This window comes from Oryx dammah, unplaced genomic scaffold, assembly GCF_014754425.2.
Source record: "Oryx dammah isolate SB20612 unplaced genomic scaffold, SCBI_Odam_1.1 HiC_scaffold_9, whole genome shotgun sequence".
Classification (NCBI taxonomy): Eukaryota; Metazoa; Chordata; class Mammalia; order Artiodactyla; family Bovidae; genus Oryx; species Oryx dammah.
Window position 1 is genome coordinate 52,420,537 of NW_024070193.1, and position 15,401 is coordinate 52,435,937.

The 15,401-nt window shown below is 37.8% G+C and overlaps 1 protein-coding gene across 18 annotated transcripts in view; it reads left to right on the forward strand.

Annotated features, from left to right (window-relative positions):
- CLASP2 (cytoplasmic linker associated protein 2) overlaps nt 1–15,401 on the forward strand; it is a 176,243-nt gene that overhangs the window by 78,896 nt on the left and 81,946 nt on the right. For all 18 annotated transcript variants that reach the window (XM_040246288.1, XM_040246293.1, XM_040246289.1 and 15 more), the window contains 3 exons: nt 3,386–3,531; nt 6,325–6,460; nt 13,945–14,015. In XM_040246288.1, coding sequence (XP_040102222.1) covers nt 3,386–3,531; nt 6,325–6,460; nt 13,945–14,015 — 353 coding nt within the window. The remainder of the gene's footprint in view (nt 1–3,385; nt 3,532–6,324; nt 6,461–13,944; nt 14,016–15,401) is intronic.

A 15,401-nucleotide genomic window follows, 5' to 3' on the forward strand; every position in this document is an offset into this window, starting at 1 on the left:
TGGAAATTTAGTAGTAGTACTGTCTGGTATTTGCCTGTGAAATAGAGTCTGATAAGTAGTATTTCACTCTGGAAAACAAATTGAGATAATAGGCCTTTTTCAGGGTGCATTTTTTTCTGTTTCGCTGTTCGGGAAGAGTCTTTCTCATCCATTTGTTAGTGTCTCCACCTGTGTTACTTGTTGAGTTTCACTGATGCCCCAGTGCCGTGGCTTTCCTTTGGGTTACATAGTTGTGGAGTAAAGGGAATTCTTGGGCACTTTGGGTAGGAATCTACATTGATAGGGATGGCATTAAATCTGTAGATTGCTTTCACAGTATGGCCATTTAACAATGTTCATTCTTCCAGTACAGGACCATGGGATAGCTTTTCATTGCTTTGGTTCGTCTGCAGTTTCCTTTATCAGTGTGTTATGTTTCCCAGCGAATGTCTTTTTCCTGCTTGGTCAGGTTTATTTCTAGGTGTGTGTGTATGTAATACACATATGTAATAAAAGTGTTAGTCCCTCAGCTGTGTCCAGTTCTTTGTAACCCCACAGACTGTAGCCTGCCAGGCTCCTCTGTCCATGGAATTCTTCCGGCAAGAGGACTGGAGTGGGTGCCATTGCCTTCTCCAGGGGGTCTTCCTGACCCAGGGATCAAACCCAGGCAGATCCTGTCCTGGGTGAGCCACCATGGATATGACTTTAAAAGATTTTTTTTTTTAACTTTTTGATATTTCATTTTTAGTATAAAGAAATGCAACAGGTTTCTGTATGTTGATCTTGTATCCTGCTGCTTTGCTGAATCCATTTCATAGTTGTAATTGTTTTAGTGTGGCATCTCTAGGGTTTTCTATAAAATCATGTTATTTGCATGTGATGGCAATTTTACCTCTTCCCTTCCAATTTGGATACCTTTTATTTCTTTTTCTTGTCTGATTCCTGTTACTAAGAGTTCTAATAAATACTGTGTTGAACAGAAGTGATAGAGTGGGCATCCTTGTCTTGTTTCAGATTTTAATGGCAGTGTTTCCTGCTTTTTACCATTGAGTGTTGAGTTTGGGTTTGTCATAAACCATTGGCTGTGAGTTTTTCATAAATAGCTTTTATTGAGATATGTTGAGATATGTTTCTTTTATACCCACTTTGGTAAGAGTTTTGATCATAAATGGTTGTTGAATTTTGTCAGATGTTTTTTCTACATCTGTTGAGATGATCATGTGATTTCTTTTGTTGATGTGCTATGTCACATTGTGTAATTTGCAGATGTTGAACCATCCTTGTGACCCTGGGATGAATCCAGTTTGATCAAGGTGTATGACCCTTTTCATATGTGATTGGATTGTTAGCTAATATTTTTTTGAGGATTTTTTCATTTGTATTTATCAAAGGTATTGCCCTGTACTTTTGTTTTTTGGTAGCATCTTTGGTTTTGATAGTAGGGTGATGGGGCTTCATAGAATTACTTTGGGAAGGTTCCCTCTACTTTAGTCTTTTGGAAGAATTTTCTTTTTGTTTTATTTATTTATTTGACTGCACCAAGTCTTAGTTGTGACATGGGGACTCTTTTAGCTGTGGCATGTGGGATCTAGTTGCCTGACCAGGGAATGGACTCAGGCCCCCTGCATTGGGAGTGCAGCATCTTAGCCATTCCACTAGGGAAGTCCCTCTTTTTGAAAGAGTTTGAGAAGGTTTGGTATAAGTTCTTTTTTGTATGTTTGATAGAATTCCTCAGTGAAACCATCTTGTCATGGACTTCCATTTGCAGGGAGCTTTTTTAATTGCAGATTCTGTAAATTTTTCATGATCAGTGATCAGATTGTTCAGATTACCTGTTAATTCTTCATTCAGTTTTGGTGGGCTGTATGTTTCCAGAAAGTAAGATAGACTTGTTCTATTTTGTGCTATATTAACAATATTGCAATAAACATCTTTGTATGTATTTATAACAGTGGTGTTTTTATTTTTGTAGGTTAAATTTTTATAAATGAGGTTGATAGGTAAAGAATAGATACAGTTTTATTTCAGTAGATGTTGCCAGAATATTTTGAACAAAGGTATTAGTCATTCATGATCTACTTAACAGTAAGAATATCTGTTTTCTGTCTGGTACTGGGTGTAACTGAGTCTTAACTTTTGCCCATCTAATGAAGGAAAATGGTGTGTCTTTGTTGTAATTTGCATTTGCTTATCACTAGTAAGGTTGAACTCATTTCTTTGTATTTATTTTAGCCAATGTAATATTTGGTTGTCTTTTTTTTACTTTATTGCCATTCCTTGTGCATTGTACTGTTGTGTTGCAGATAATTTTTTCCCACCATATTGTGATTTTTTTTAGTTAATCTCATTTAGATGCCTCCTGATTTCTGCTTATGATAGTTTCCCTTCCTTATATATACTTAAGGTTATATAATATTTTTTCAATATCCACAATATTTTATTTTTATACTTTCCATCTTTAGTTCATCTTTTTTAACTTTTAAAGATATCGAGAGAATGGCATTGAAACATGTATAATATCATATAAGAAACAAATCGCCAGTCCAGGTTCGATGCAGGATACAGGATGCTTGGGGCTGGTGACTGGGATGACCCAGAGGGATGGTACGGGGAGGGAGGTGGGAGGGGGATTCAGGATGGGGAACACGTGTACACCCATGGCAGATTCATGTTGATGTATGGCAAAACCAATACAATATTGTAAAGTAATTAGCCTCCAATTAAAATAAACAAATTTAAATTAAAAAATAATTTAGAAAAGCTCAGAAATTAATATACTGCTGTTGCTAAGTCACTTCAGTCGTGTTCAACTCTGTGTGACCCCATAGACGGCAGCCCACCAGGCTCCCCCGTCCCTGGGATTCTCCAGGCAAGGACACTGGAGTGGGTTGCATTTCCTTCTCCAGTGCATGAAAGTGAAAATTGAAAGTGAAGTCGCTTAGCTGTGTCCGACTCGTAGCGACTCCATGGATTGCAGCCCACTAGGCTCCTCCCTCCATGGGATTTTCCAGTCAAGAGAACGGGCGTGGGTTGCCATTGCCTTTTCCGAAATTAATATGAGATTCTGCATAATAATGGGTATTATTTAGGTAAACTTTTAACTTCTGTGTCACCTGAGTGTGTCTTTTGTCACAATTTTAAATAGACTCCCTTAAAACTTTAAGATTTATTTATATACTCAAACATTATATATGTCTATTATACATATAACTAAATCTGTCATGTTCTTTTCCAGAAAGCTGTTTTGTTTGTTTATTTATGTTTAATGCTGTTCAAATGTCTGAATATAGTTATAAAATCTAATGAAAACTTAAAAATTTTTGTTCAAATAATGTTTAGGAAGTTGTTTGTTTTTTTATACTGCTTTACTTTTTAATGTCAGTAATGGAAACTTTCTTTATTTCAGCTAAAGAAAATTCGATCGTTGCTTGTTGCTGGAGCTGCACAATATGATTGCTTTTTCCAGCATTTACGCTTGTTGGATGGAGCACTTAAACTTTCAGCTAAGGATCTTAGATCCCAAGTGGTTAGAGAAGCTTGCATTACTGTAGCGTAAGTATATTCTGTTTGTGATAAGTATTATTTATGAATTAATTTCGTGCTTATTGATTGAGTTGCTCATTCAGTAAAGCACTAGTAGGATAACCCCCCTAAAGCATGATCCAAAAATCATATGCATAAGGATTAAATTTGTGTGATTTTGAAAAAAAAATCTTTCTTAATAGTACTTTATAGCAACTTTGAAACATGTTTTCGTGTCACAAGTCTACTGGTAGATTTTTGGCCACTGACTCTGTGAGTGTAAGAGAAAAATGAATAGGTCTCAGAACTGGCTCTTCTTATGTAACGTTCTCTTTGCTAATTTGGATGTTAAGCTTTTTTTCTGACATTTTAGCAGTTGTGCTCAAATTGTAACATCCATCATTAACTTATCAAAGTTGAAACCTATTCAGTATGTTTATGTTTTTCTACAATTTAAGGATGGTGGAACACTTGAACTCCTTTTACTGCTGCTCCTGACCAAAAAACAAAAAATTTGTTGTATATATTGTTGTATAAGCCTTCCTTTGGAGAGAGGGAACACTTAGATACATACTGTTGGTATTTATAATCCGGATCATATTAGATGTCCTAGTCAGAACAGAAAAAAATAAACTAAAAAACTCAGGAAATAAAAACTATGAGGATTGCAAGAAAAGGAACAAAACTGCCCTTATTAACAGATGATACAATTATCCATGCAGAAAAAGACAAGAATTAATAAATGATTATAATTAAAGGACCATGTAGCATGGTTGCTAGATACAAGTCAATATACCAAAATAATTGAGTATCTCTTGATAGCAAAACAAAACAAAAATCTGCAAATTGTAACCTTGAAAAATACTTCATAATGAGATTTCCACTTCTTGCCATAATGCAATAACTGGTATAGGATTAGAAAACTGGAGAAAATGTATAAGACAGCTGTGTACAGATAGTTGTCAGCAGACAGAGCAGGACTGTAATTCTTGAAACAAATCAGTTGAACAGTACCATTGGCATAGTTTTGACCTGGATGCATTTCTGAACCATGGAGGGAGAGGGAGAACCCAGGCAGAGTAAGACAGTCTTACTGAGTTGAAGAAGAAACAAGAGAAGAGATGGGAGGTTCTGAAAGCTGAAGTGGCTAAACTTTTCAGTGCAGAATACTGGGGAGAAGAGAGCTACACAGAAAAAGAGCTATAGAAGTCTGTATAGGGGATCCATGAGTCTAGTTGAATACTAATCTGTGCATGTGAAAGGTACAACTCCATGGGGGCAGGAAAGAACTACTGCTGGAAGCCAACTTGCTTGGGCTGGGACAGAGGAGAGGAGCCAGATTGGAGAGACCTTGTCAAACCCCCAGGGCATGCATTTGAGACCCCAGAAAGGCTGTTGCGTAGGAATCGTACTGCTCAGGCTACTCTGGAAGCTGAGTACTCTCAGGCTACCCCTCCTAACAAGCTGGGAAAGATGAGGCTACTTGCGAAGGACATTACCTGCTCACCAGAACAAAAGACTCACACTTTAAAAGGAAGACAGCAACATCATGGCACACGTGGCTTCCCCTGCTTCTCATTTGAGTTTCACAAGGGAAAACTGAATGTGTAACTGAATACTAGTAAATAGGTCTGAGTACTGCTTTGAATCAGGAATCTGATATTTTGGAGCTAACTGTATTCTAAAAAGGTATAACTATATAGAAATTAACGTCATGCTAAACCATATTAAATTAATTAGGCTGGATTAGTTGTTTAACTGCAAATTTGGAAAGAGAAGACACATTTGTTCAGAGTCATCCAACTAACCAGTGCATCTGCACACGCTAAGTCACTTCAGTCATATCTAACTCTGCGCGATCCTGTGGACTGTAGCCCGCCAGGCTCCTCTGTCCATCGGATTCTCCAGGCAAGAATACTAGAGTGGGCTGCCATGCCCTCCTCCAGGGGATCTTCCCTACCCAGGGATCAAACCTGTGTCCCTGTGTCTCCTGCATTGGCGGGCAGGTGCTTTACCACTGGTGCCACCTGGGAAGCGCCAATCAATGTATGTGTGTTAGTTGTTCAGTTGTGTCAACTCTTGTGACCCCCTGGACTGTAGCTCACCAGGCTCCTCTGTTCATGGAGTTTTCCCCAGGCAAGAATACTGGAATGGGTTGCCATTTCCTTCTTCAGAGGAACTTCCCAACCCAGGGACTGAACCCGGGTATCCTGCATTGCAGGCAGATTCTTTACCGTCTGAACTACCATTCTTTACCGTCTGTTTATCAGGGAAGCTGGTAACCAGTGTATGGTAGAGTTCTATTTTCAATCAAGAATTCTGAAATCCTACGCCAAAGATGTCAGGAAGTATTTGTGACTGAAATAGTAGTGGTACCGTTAACACAAATAGCAGAATACTGATTTGGGTAAGATTTTACTTGTTTGTACAATATGTTGAATATAAGATTGATACTGTGGCATCAGAATGAAATTTACTGATGGATAAAGACTAAACAGCAGGACAGTCAGAGCTGAGTGTTTCACCTGTCATGTTAATGCTTAAATTCTGAGATCAGATGGCTTCTCTATTGCAGAGAGATGCTTAAAATGCCAAAATTCAACTTTGCACTAGACAGTAAAAGGTCAGGGAAAAGAAAGAAGTATGTAATATCTGCACTTCCCTTTCTCTCTTTTGTTTTTCTGCCATCTTAGAACTGGTTAAAATAAAGATTTTAAGTTAATTCAGTAAAAGAATATTTTAAAATTATATGGTCTACCATATAATTTAATGTTTAATGTTAAACTATTTTTCTAACACAACATTTTTTGTCTTCCTTTATAGCCATCTTTCAACAGTTTTGGGAAACAAGTTTGATCATGGCGCTGAAGCCATTGTACCTACACTTTTTAATCTCGTCCCCAATAGTGCAAAAGTCATGGCGACTTCTGGATGTGCAGCAATCAGATTCATAATTCGGGTAGGTTCTTTTCTTTTCTTTTTTTTTTCCTGTCTTCCTCTGTATATCTGCCTATCCATTTGTCTGTCTCTGTCTCTCTCTTTCAGTGTACTTAAATAAATCATTGGAATTTTTTTAAACCCCAAGAAAATTACTTTCGGATAATTTTTCTGATAATAAAAGTAATACACAGGTATTAATGAAATTTAAATAGTAAAGAGGATTACAAAGTAAGATGCTTGTATACAGAATATAATAGGCACAGTATGCATGTGCATGTGTGAGAGTGTGTGTGTAAATAATGTTACAGGTCAGTTCAGTTCAGTCACAAAGTCGTGTCCGACTCTTTGTGACCCCATGATTCGCAGCACACCAGGCCTCCCTGTCCATCACCAACTCCTGGAGTTCACCAAGACTCATGTACATTGAGTCAGTGATGCCATCCAGCCATCTCATCCTCTGTCGTCCACTTCTCCTCCTGCTGCCAATCCCTCCCAGCATCAGAGTCTTTTCCAATGAGTCAACTCTTCTCATGAGGTGGCCAAAGTATTGGAGTTTCAGCCTCAACATCAGTCCTTCCAATGAACACCCAGGACTGATCTCCTTTAGGATGGACTGGTTGGATCTCCTTTCAGTCCAAGGGACTCTCAAGAGTCTTCTCCAACACCGCAGTTCAAAAGCATCAATTCTTCGACGCTCAGCTTTCTTCACAGTCCAACTCTCACTTCCATACATGACTACTGGAAAAACCATAGCCTTGACTAGACGGACCTTTATTGGCAAAGTAATATCACTGCTTTTTAATATGCTATCTAGGTTGGTCATAACTTTCCTTCCAAGGAGTAAGCGTCTTTTAATTTCATGGCTGTAATCACCATCTGCAGTGATTTTGGAGCCCCCCCTAATAAAGTCTGACACTGTTTCCACTGTTTCCCCATCTATTTCCCATAAAGTGATGGGACCAGATGCCATGATGTTTGTTTTCTGAATGTTGAGCTTTAAGCCAACTTTTTCACTCTCCTCTGTCACTTTCATCAAGAGGCTCTTTAGGTCATCTTCACTTGCTGCCATAAGGGTGGTGTCATCTGCATATCTGAAGTTATTGATATTTCTGCCTGCAATCTTGATTCCATCTTGTGCTTCTTCCAGCCCAGCGTTTCTCATGATGTACTCTGCATAGCAGTTAAATAAGCAGGGTGACAGTACACAGCCTTGACATATTCCTTTTCCTATTTGGAACCAGTCTGTTGTTCCATGTCCAGTTCTAACCTTTGCTTCCTGACCTGCATATAGGTTTCTCAAGAGGCAGGTCAGGTGGTCTGGTATTCCCATCTCTTTCAGAATTTTCCACAGTTTATTGTGATTCTCAGTCAAAGGCTTTGGCATAGTCCATGAAGCAGAAGTAGATGTTTTTCTGGAACTCTCTTGCTTTTTTGATGATTCAACAGATGTTGGCAATTTGATCTCTGGTTCATCTGCCTTTGCTAAAACCAGCTTGAACATCTGGAAGTTCAAGGTTCACGTATTGCTGAAGCCTAGTTGGAGAATTTTGAACATTACTTTACTAGCATGTGAAATGAGTGCAATTGTATGGTAGTTTGAGCATTCTTTGGCATTGCCTTTCTTTGGGATTGGAATGGAAACTGACCTTTTCCAGTCCTGTGGCCACTGCTGAGTGTTCCAAATTAGCTGGCATGTTGAGTGCAGCACTTTCACAGCATCATCTTTTAGGATTTGAAATAGCTCAACTAGAATTCCATCACCTCCACTAGCTTTGTTTGTAGTGATGCTTTCTAAGGCCCGCTTGACTTCACGTTCCAGGATGTCTGGCCCTAGGTGAGTGATCACACCATCGTGATTATCTGGGTCGTGAAGATCTTTTCTGTTCAGTTCTTCTGTGTATTCTAGCCACCTCTTCTTAATATCTTCTGCTTCTGCAGTAACAGGCAAATGTTAAACAGTAAAAATATTACAAGCAGTGGTAAAAGATGACAAAAAATTCTTAATATTTCTCGTCATCCACCTCTTAAAGGTGACAGAAGAAGAGTTAAAAATGTAAAACTTCCCCACTTAAATTTTTAAATTTTGCTCTTCTACAATTCACCACTCTAGCCATTCAGGATGTACTTTTCCAAACCTCTATTTTGTGCCTATACAAACTATAGTTACCATAAAATGTATGTGTAGCATTTATATTTTATATATATGTAAAAATAATTTTTTTTACTCTTGCTTTTTAAACTTCATGTACTCAAGCAGCTTCTCTTGTTTAATTCTTTTTGATGTCTAAGTCACTTCTTAGTTAAAGGGCATAATATTAAGCTGTCCTCACCATATTTCTCCATGAAGTTTATGAAATTCTTTTTCTCCTTCTTTTACCTACACTGTGTATTATTAGTATCTTAAAGGTTTTAAAATTTAATAATTGAAGAATATTATTTCATATTCTACTTTGCATTTCTTGGATTATTAGAAAACATTAGGTGTTTTTTTCCTTTAATAGTTTTTCTAAGGATTGCCAGTTTATATTCTGTGCAATTTTTCCTCACTTTTTTTCTACGGCTTTTTTCCATGTTATTAGAACAGTTGGTCTTCCTTATCCATGGGTTCTGCATCTGTGGATTCAACCAACCTCAAATCAGAAATATTTGCGGGGGAAAGAATTGTGGTGCATTTCAAGAAGCAAAACTTGAATTGCCTTCTACTGGCATCTGTTTCTGTAGCATTTATAATAATTACAACTATGTGTGTTTCATTTACTTTATATTAACTAATTAAGTAATCTAGAGATGACAAAGTATACAGGAAAAAAAGTGTAGGTTTTATGCAAATACTGTACCACTTTATGTAAGGGGTTTGTATATCCCTGAATTTTGGTATCCTCACAGGGTCCCAGAACCATCCCCATGGACACTGCAGGACAACTGTGTATTAATTTTATTTGTAAATATTTTCTACCAGTTTGTCATTTCTTCATATATTGTTTAAGCTATACTTGATATATATAGAAATTTTAAATTTTTTTGTTTTGAGACAATGCTATTTTTGTGGGTTTTGTTATATAAAGTTAAAACAACCTTCCCCATTTCTCAGTTATAAAAATATTCAGTTTTGAACCTTTTATGATTTTGTTTCTTAGGTGTAGATCTAACTTAATTTTATTTTTGTGTAAAATATGGACATCTGACTTCGTTTTCCCCCAGATGCAAAACCAGTTGAGCCCGTGGTAGTAGATTATAGTTCAGTCCTTTCTTAAACTACCACTGTTTTCTTGTAGTAAATTTCCATAAATATACGGGTCTGTTTTTTAAATGCCTTTCCAGTTCCTTTGATCAATTTGTCCTTTCCTGGTAAATGATATCTCTTTCTAATGCTGCTGTATCTAGTTTTTTAGCATTAAAATCTAGTGCCTGTGAAGAAATCTATGAATCTGTCTTGGAAAAATGTCCCTTTTCTTTCTGTTTTAATATTTTTGTAAGCTTCACTAAATCTGGCACCTTCATAACAGTGTTCAAAACTGGTGGAAATGATTGAAATCTTTATTTTTTTCTCTGAGTTTAATAGGAGTGCTTTAAATATGATCTCTGGGATGAGTTTTTAGATATTCTGGATTAGGTCTGAGAATTTCCTCCTATTTATATTTTGCTAAATTTTGGTCAGTAGGAGATGTGGAATCTTGTCAGATATCCCTTTAGAAATGATTGTTTCTCTTCATTTATCCATTGTACATTCATGAAATGAATTCTGCTTGGCCATTTTACAGTATGATACTGCTAGATGCAGTTAGCTAATACTTTAATTAAGAAGACTCTTGACATGAGGTTGTGTACTCTTAATTTAAGAAAAGCTTCTTCTACCATGGTTATATTACCATTTTGTATTATATTATTATATGTTCTTTTTTTAAAAAAAAAAAAAAAGGAAAATACTTGTTAGAGGTATTGTTAGATTTTTTTATAAGCTTCAAATTTGTTACGTTGATACCCATGGGGTTATTTTATTTTTTCTAGTGGTTTAATTTCTATATTTATGTTTCTTAATTACTTTATTTGACCTGCTGTGGCTTCTTTTTTTCCCCTAGATTTTTGTGGTATATTCTCACTTTGTCATAGTTTTTATTGTTTAATCACATAAGACTTTCTTATCATAATGTTGTGTTCTGAGTTTGGCATTAGCAGCATCCAGCGATTTAGATTTACCACACTCTATTTTATATTTCTCAGTCATTTCTAATTTCCATTTCAACTTTCTCATTGAATTACATAAGGATATTGTCTGCATTTTCAGATGGTTCTTTTGTCATTCTTATCATTTTGTAATTTCATGACATTCTGATCAGAGAATTTGGTGGTACAATTTATTCTTCACTGAATAACCCAAATTTTGTTAGTATCCGAGTACATCATGTATTTACATAGGTAGTCTTTTAGTATTTGCAAAATATGGGATTCATTTATTCATTGCTAAATCTAGTTTGTTCATATTATTCTAGTTCTTTATGGTCTCATTTTTTAAAAAATCTTATTTTCTTAAGTTTCTTGTTCTTTGTCAGTGTCAAGAATAAATTCTCTTTAACTTCCCCAGCCTTTTGGAAAGTATATATTAAAAAAAATATATATATATATTTTTATCTTTTTGTGTCATTGTTTTCCCCTTAACCGCTGAATTAATTTCCAGCAACTAAAGTTGACTATGGTGGGGTTTTTTTTTCTGCTTTTATTTCTGCCCAGTCTTTATTAGGACTCTTCCCATTAAAAATATTTGCTTGATCTTAGTGTGTTCTCCGGAGAAGGCAATGGCACCCCACTCCAGTACTCTTGCCTGGAAAATCCCATGGACAGAGGAGCCTGGAAGGCTGCAGTCCACGGGGTCGCTGAGGGTCGGACACGACTGAGCGATTTCACTTTCACTTTTCGCTTTCATGCATTGGAGAAGGAAATGGCAACCCACTCCAGTGTTCTTGCCTGGAGAATCCCAGGGACAGGGGAGCCTGGTGGGCTGCTGTCTGTGGGGTCGCACAGAGTCAGATACGAGTGAAGTGACTTAGCAGCAGCAGCAGCAGCAGTGTGTTCTCAGTTTTCATAGATATTTATCTTTTCATATTTCTAAATGGCTTTGCTTTGCCATTATACAAGAATTCAAAAGTTGGACTTCAGGTTCACATTTCTTTTCTCAGAATTATCTCCTTTTCACAAAGAATGGTTTTCTTAACTCTTTATTGTTTTTATAGTGAGATATTGTTTGATTCTTTTATTTAAAAACAGCACCACCACTGCCTTAGGAAGCTTTGTAGGAGAGTCTCTCTGCTAAGAGTTGCCTCACAGCATCTTTCATTTGTGCTGTCTTTACACAGAGGAGCAAGATTTCTGACTAAAACGAAGTTTGTTCAAATTTATGTTAGTTTTCATGTATCATTTATTTATTGCTTCTGTTTGTTTCCTGTCTTTCAGTTGATATGTTCTCAGGAAAAATCCTTTAAGTTCTTACTTGACAGTACCCAATTTGCCATTTTTAGGTTTGTTTCTACTTTATGTATTGTGTTCAAATTGCCCATTTTTCATGAGCTTGTCTCATGTTATTGAGACAATAACATGTCCCATCGTCTCACAGAAAATACGAATCAGGTTGTTGTTGTTTTACATTATTTCCTGGTTTCTATATTTTTGTTTGTTTCCCTGGGGCCTGCTTCTAAGTTGTTCTGATTTAGTATTTGGTTGAATGCATCATCTGTAATTGTGGGGATCACTTATTTTCCTTTGGAATAGGTCCCCTGAATATGGTGTAGCAATAGGTTAGTCTCTAGCCCCATCTCTGCCACTGTGTTGTTTAAGAGTTAATCAGCAGCAGTAGGATTTTGAGATCATGAGAGAGAGGAGGAAGAAGGTAGGTGAGACCTGCTATGTGGTATGTTGTGGCTAGGGAGTCCCCTTGGGCTTTCTTTAACTCCTCAGTAATGTTCAGGTATGAGTTCTTCTGGATGCTCTAATAGAAATAAAGTACATGATAAATGTAACGCACTCGAGTCATTCCAAAACCATCACCGCCCCCGCAGCCCCAGCCTGTTGATGGGAGACTTCTCGTCCACAAAGCTGGTCCCTGGTGCTAGGGGAGCAAGTCCACAGAGCCCTTCCGTACTGGATATAGCAGCTGAATAACATGCAGATCGGCCCTGTGCTGCATTATCCGCATCTTGAACAACCTCAGGTCTGTGGGTGGCTTCCCTCTATCAGACGTGAAAAAAGTTTTCCCTCTGTGTTGAGTTAGTTGTGGCCACTCACTTTTTCCTTCACTCTAAGACTTGTTTCCTCACAAGTACGGAAGCTCTGTGGGCTGACAGCCTGCAGCTGCAGCCTTTTCAAAGCCCGCAAAGCTTGCATATATCTGCCTTTCCTGAAGTCTTGCCCTTTCCTAGTTATGGCCCATATCCAGTAAACTGATTAATGTGGAAGAGCAGGGTTTTGGCCATCTTAGGCCATTTTGAGACTGTCTTCCAGAGCTCCCCAGGGACTTTGGGTAAAGAGGTCCTTGGGCTGTATCACAGATTGATTTCTTCCTTTGCCTATTCCTGCTTCCTTCTCACTTCCACTGGTGTTGATCCCCAAAGCACTGCTTAATATTAAAAAGGCTGTACTCCATCTCACAGCCTGCTTCCTAGGTAACCCAGCCTGTACCATCAGCTCAGAAGAAAAATAGGAGATTTAAAGCATCAAATATGTATCCTTAGGTTCCTGTTTCATTTTAACATCTTTTGTGAACTTCTTAGTGTTTGCTGTACTAAAGAAGAGGTGGCTCAGGTGGTAAGGAATCTGCCTGTAATACAGAAGACCCAGGTTCAATCCCTGAGTCGGGATGATCCCCTGGAGAAGGGAATGGGAACCCACTCCACTATTCTTGCCTGGAAAATCCCAGTAACAGGGGAGCCTGGCAGGCTACATACAGTCCATGGGCTCGCAAAGAGTCAGACACAACTGAGTGACTAACACACAAACACTCTCACTAAAGAAGAATGTAAGAGTTACTAATGGAAATCAGAAGATTATATACCTGAATTCTAGAGAGCTGTGGTTCAGCCAGGATGAAAGTTCAGTTAAAATCACCATTTCAAGTGCATTCTTAATAATTATGCAGATTCACTCTGATAACCTGCTTTGATGACGTAGCAATTACCGTGCTCTCGAGCAGTAGCCATGGTACATCAAAAAATAAGACCAGTGTGTGTTTGGTTCCCCCCAAAGTACACTGTCCTAACAGTTCTCTGTAGTTATCAGTTAACTTGCCTTTATTATTTAATATTACAACCACATCTGCCCTTCTGAAATTGTATCATTACTATTACTTTAATTTGGGAAAACCTTTGACTGGTCTTAATGTCTTTCAAAATCTGATTTTATGGTTATTTTTGTTCTTTTCTAATATAGCTAAATACTTGAATGCAAAGCAAGTAAAGGAAGAGATTATGTGAGGTACACGGTATTTCTCAACCTCTTCTAAACTGTCTTTTTCAGCATACTCATGTACCCAGACTCATACCTTTAATAACAAGCAATTGCACATCGAAATCAGTTCCTGTAAGGAGGTAAGTTTTGAAAAAAGTTAGTATAGCTTTATGTTGAATATTGCATTATGTCTGATTCTTAGTTGGGTACAAAAATTAGTTGTCATCAATTTCTTGCCTTCTAGAGAAACCTTATTAAAGTTTTTTATCTTATGTAAGGAAACAAGGAACAAAGTGCTTATTATGACTGTCCACATTTCTTGGCCTTTTAGTATTAAAGTGTGTCTGAAAGTTGCTCGGTCGTGTCTGACTTTTTGCGACCCCATGGACTTCTCCATGGAATTCTCCAGGCCAGAATTCTGGAATGGGTAGTTCACCCGGGGACCTTCCAAACCCAGGGATCAAACCCAGATCTCCCACATTTTGGTTTATTTGGGCCACTATTTCTTTGGTTTTCAGAGAGTTTGGAGTCTAGAGTCAGCCCTTACCTAGAATCCTACAACTTTGATTGATTGTCTTGTCTTGGGCAGTCATTTAATTGCCCTAAACCTCGTGTCTGTGTATGTTGGTGGGTCTAAGGATGTGGACCCCATAGAGCTGTGAGGGCTAAACAAGGACACTGGAAGGCATGAACTCGTGTTTGGCACAGAGTGTACAGTCATAGTGTCAGTCTGCCAGTGTCTGCTCATTCTTTCTGCAGTCTTTGATATCACTGGTATCACCACTGGCACCATTAGTATTAAAGGCACAACACAAGATTTATGTGTTGGATATTTAAGGAAATTGTAAAAAACTCTGTCCCCTTTTTTGTTTGATAAATATGTTTATTTAAGTACTTTGAATGTTCGGAAAAATCAGACATCATTGTTACCTGTAAGTGATTTGGAATTTGGGGACAGTTGTTTAATTACCTCTGTCTTACATCAGGGGCAGCAAATAACAGTCCATTGGGCAGATCTGTCCAACAGTCTAGTTTTGTACAAGCACAAGCTAACACTGTATCTTAACATTTTTGAAAGGTGGTTAAAAAGGTGGGGAAAAAAATGAGATAGAGACTGTGTTGTTCTCAAAGTCTAAAATATTTGCTGCCTGAAATATTTACTCTCAGGCCCTTTACAGAAGAGATTTACCAGTCACTGTCTTACACTGAGTAAAATGGTAATTGGAAAATTAGGAATGTAACAGAGAAGAGGAAGTCAGGAAATGCATCATAGAATTATCCTGAAAATGGGGAGCATTTCAATACCTGTAAGGGAAGTAAGGTGTAGGCAGAGAGGGAAAGCTGTGCTGCAGGCTGCAGAGCCATTGGACAGGCCACTGAGCCCAGAAGATGTGATAAACGGGAGGTTTCAGTAGGAAAAGAGGCTGACTGCGGGGAGAAAGGGGGTAGGTAGAAGTCGGGGGATAGAGAGCTTTGAATACGTGGAAGAGAAATTCCAGTATTGTTTCGTAAGCAGTTTTTGGTGA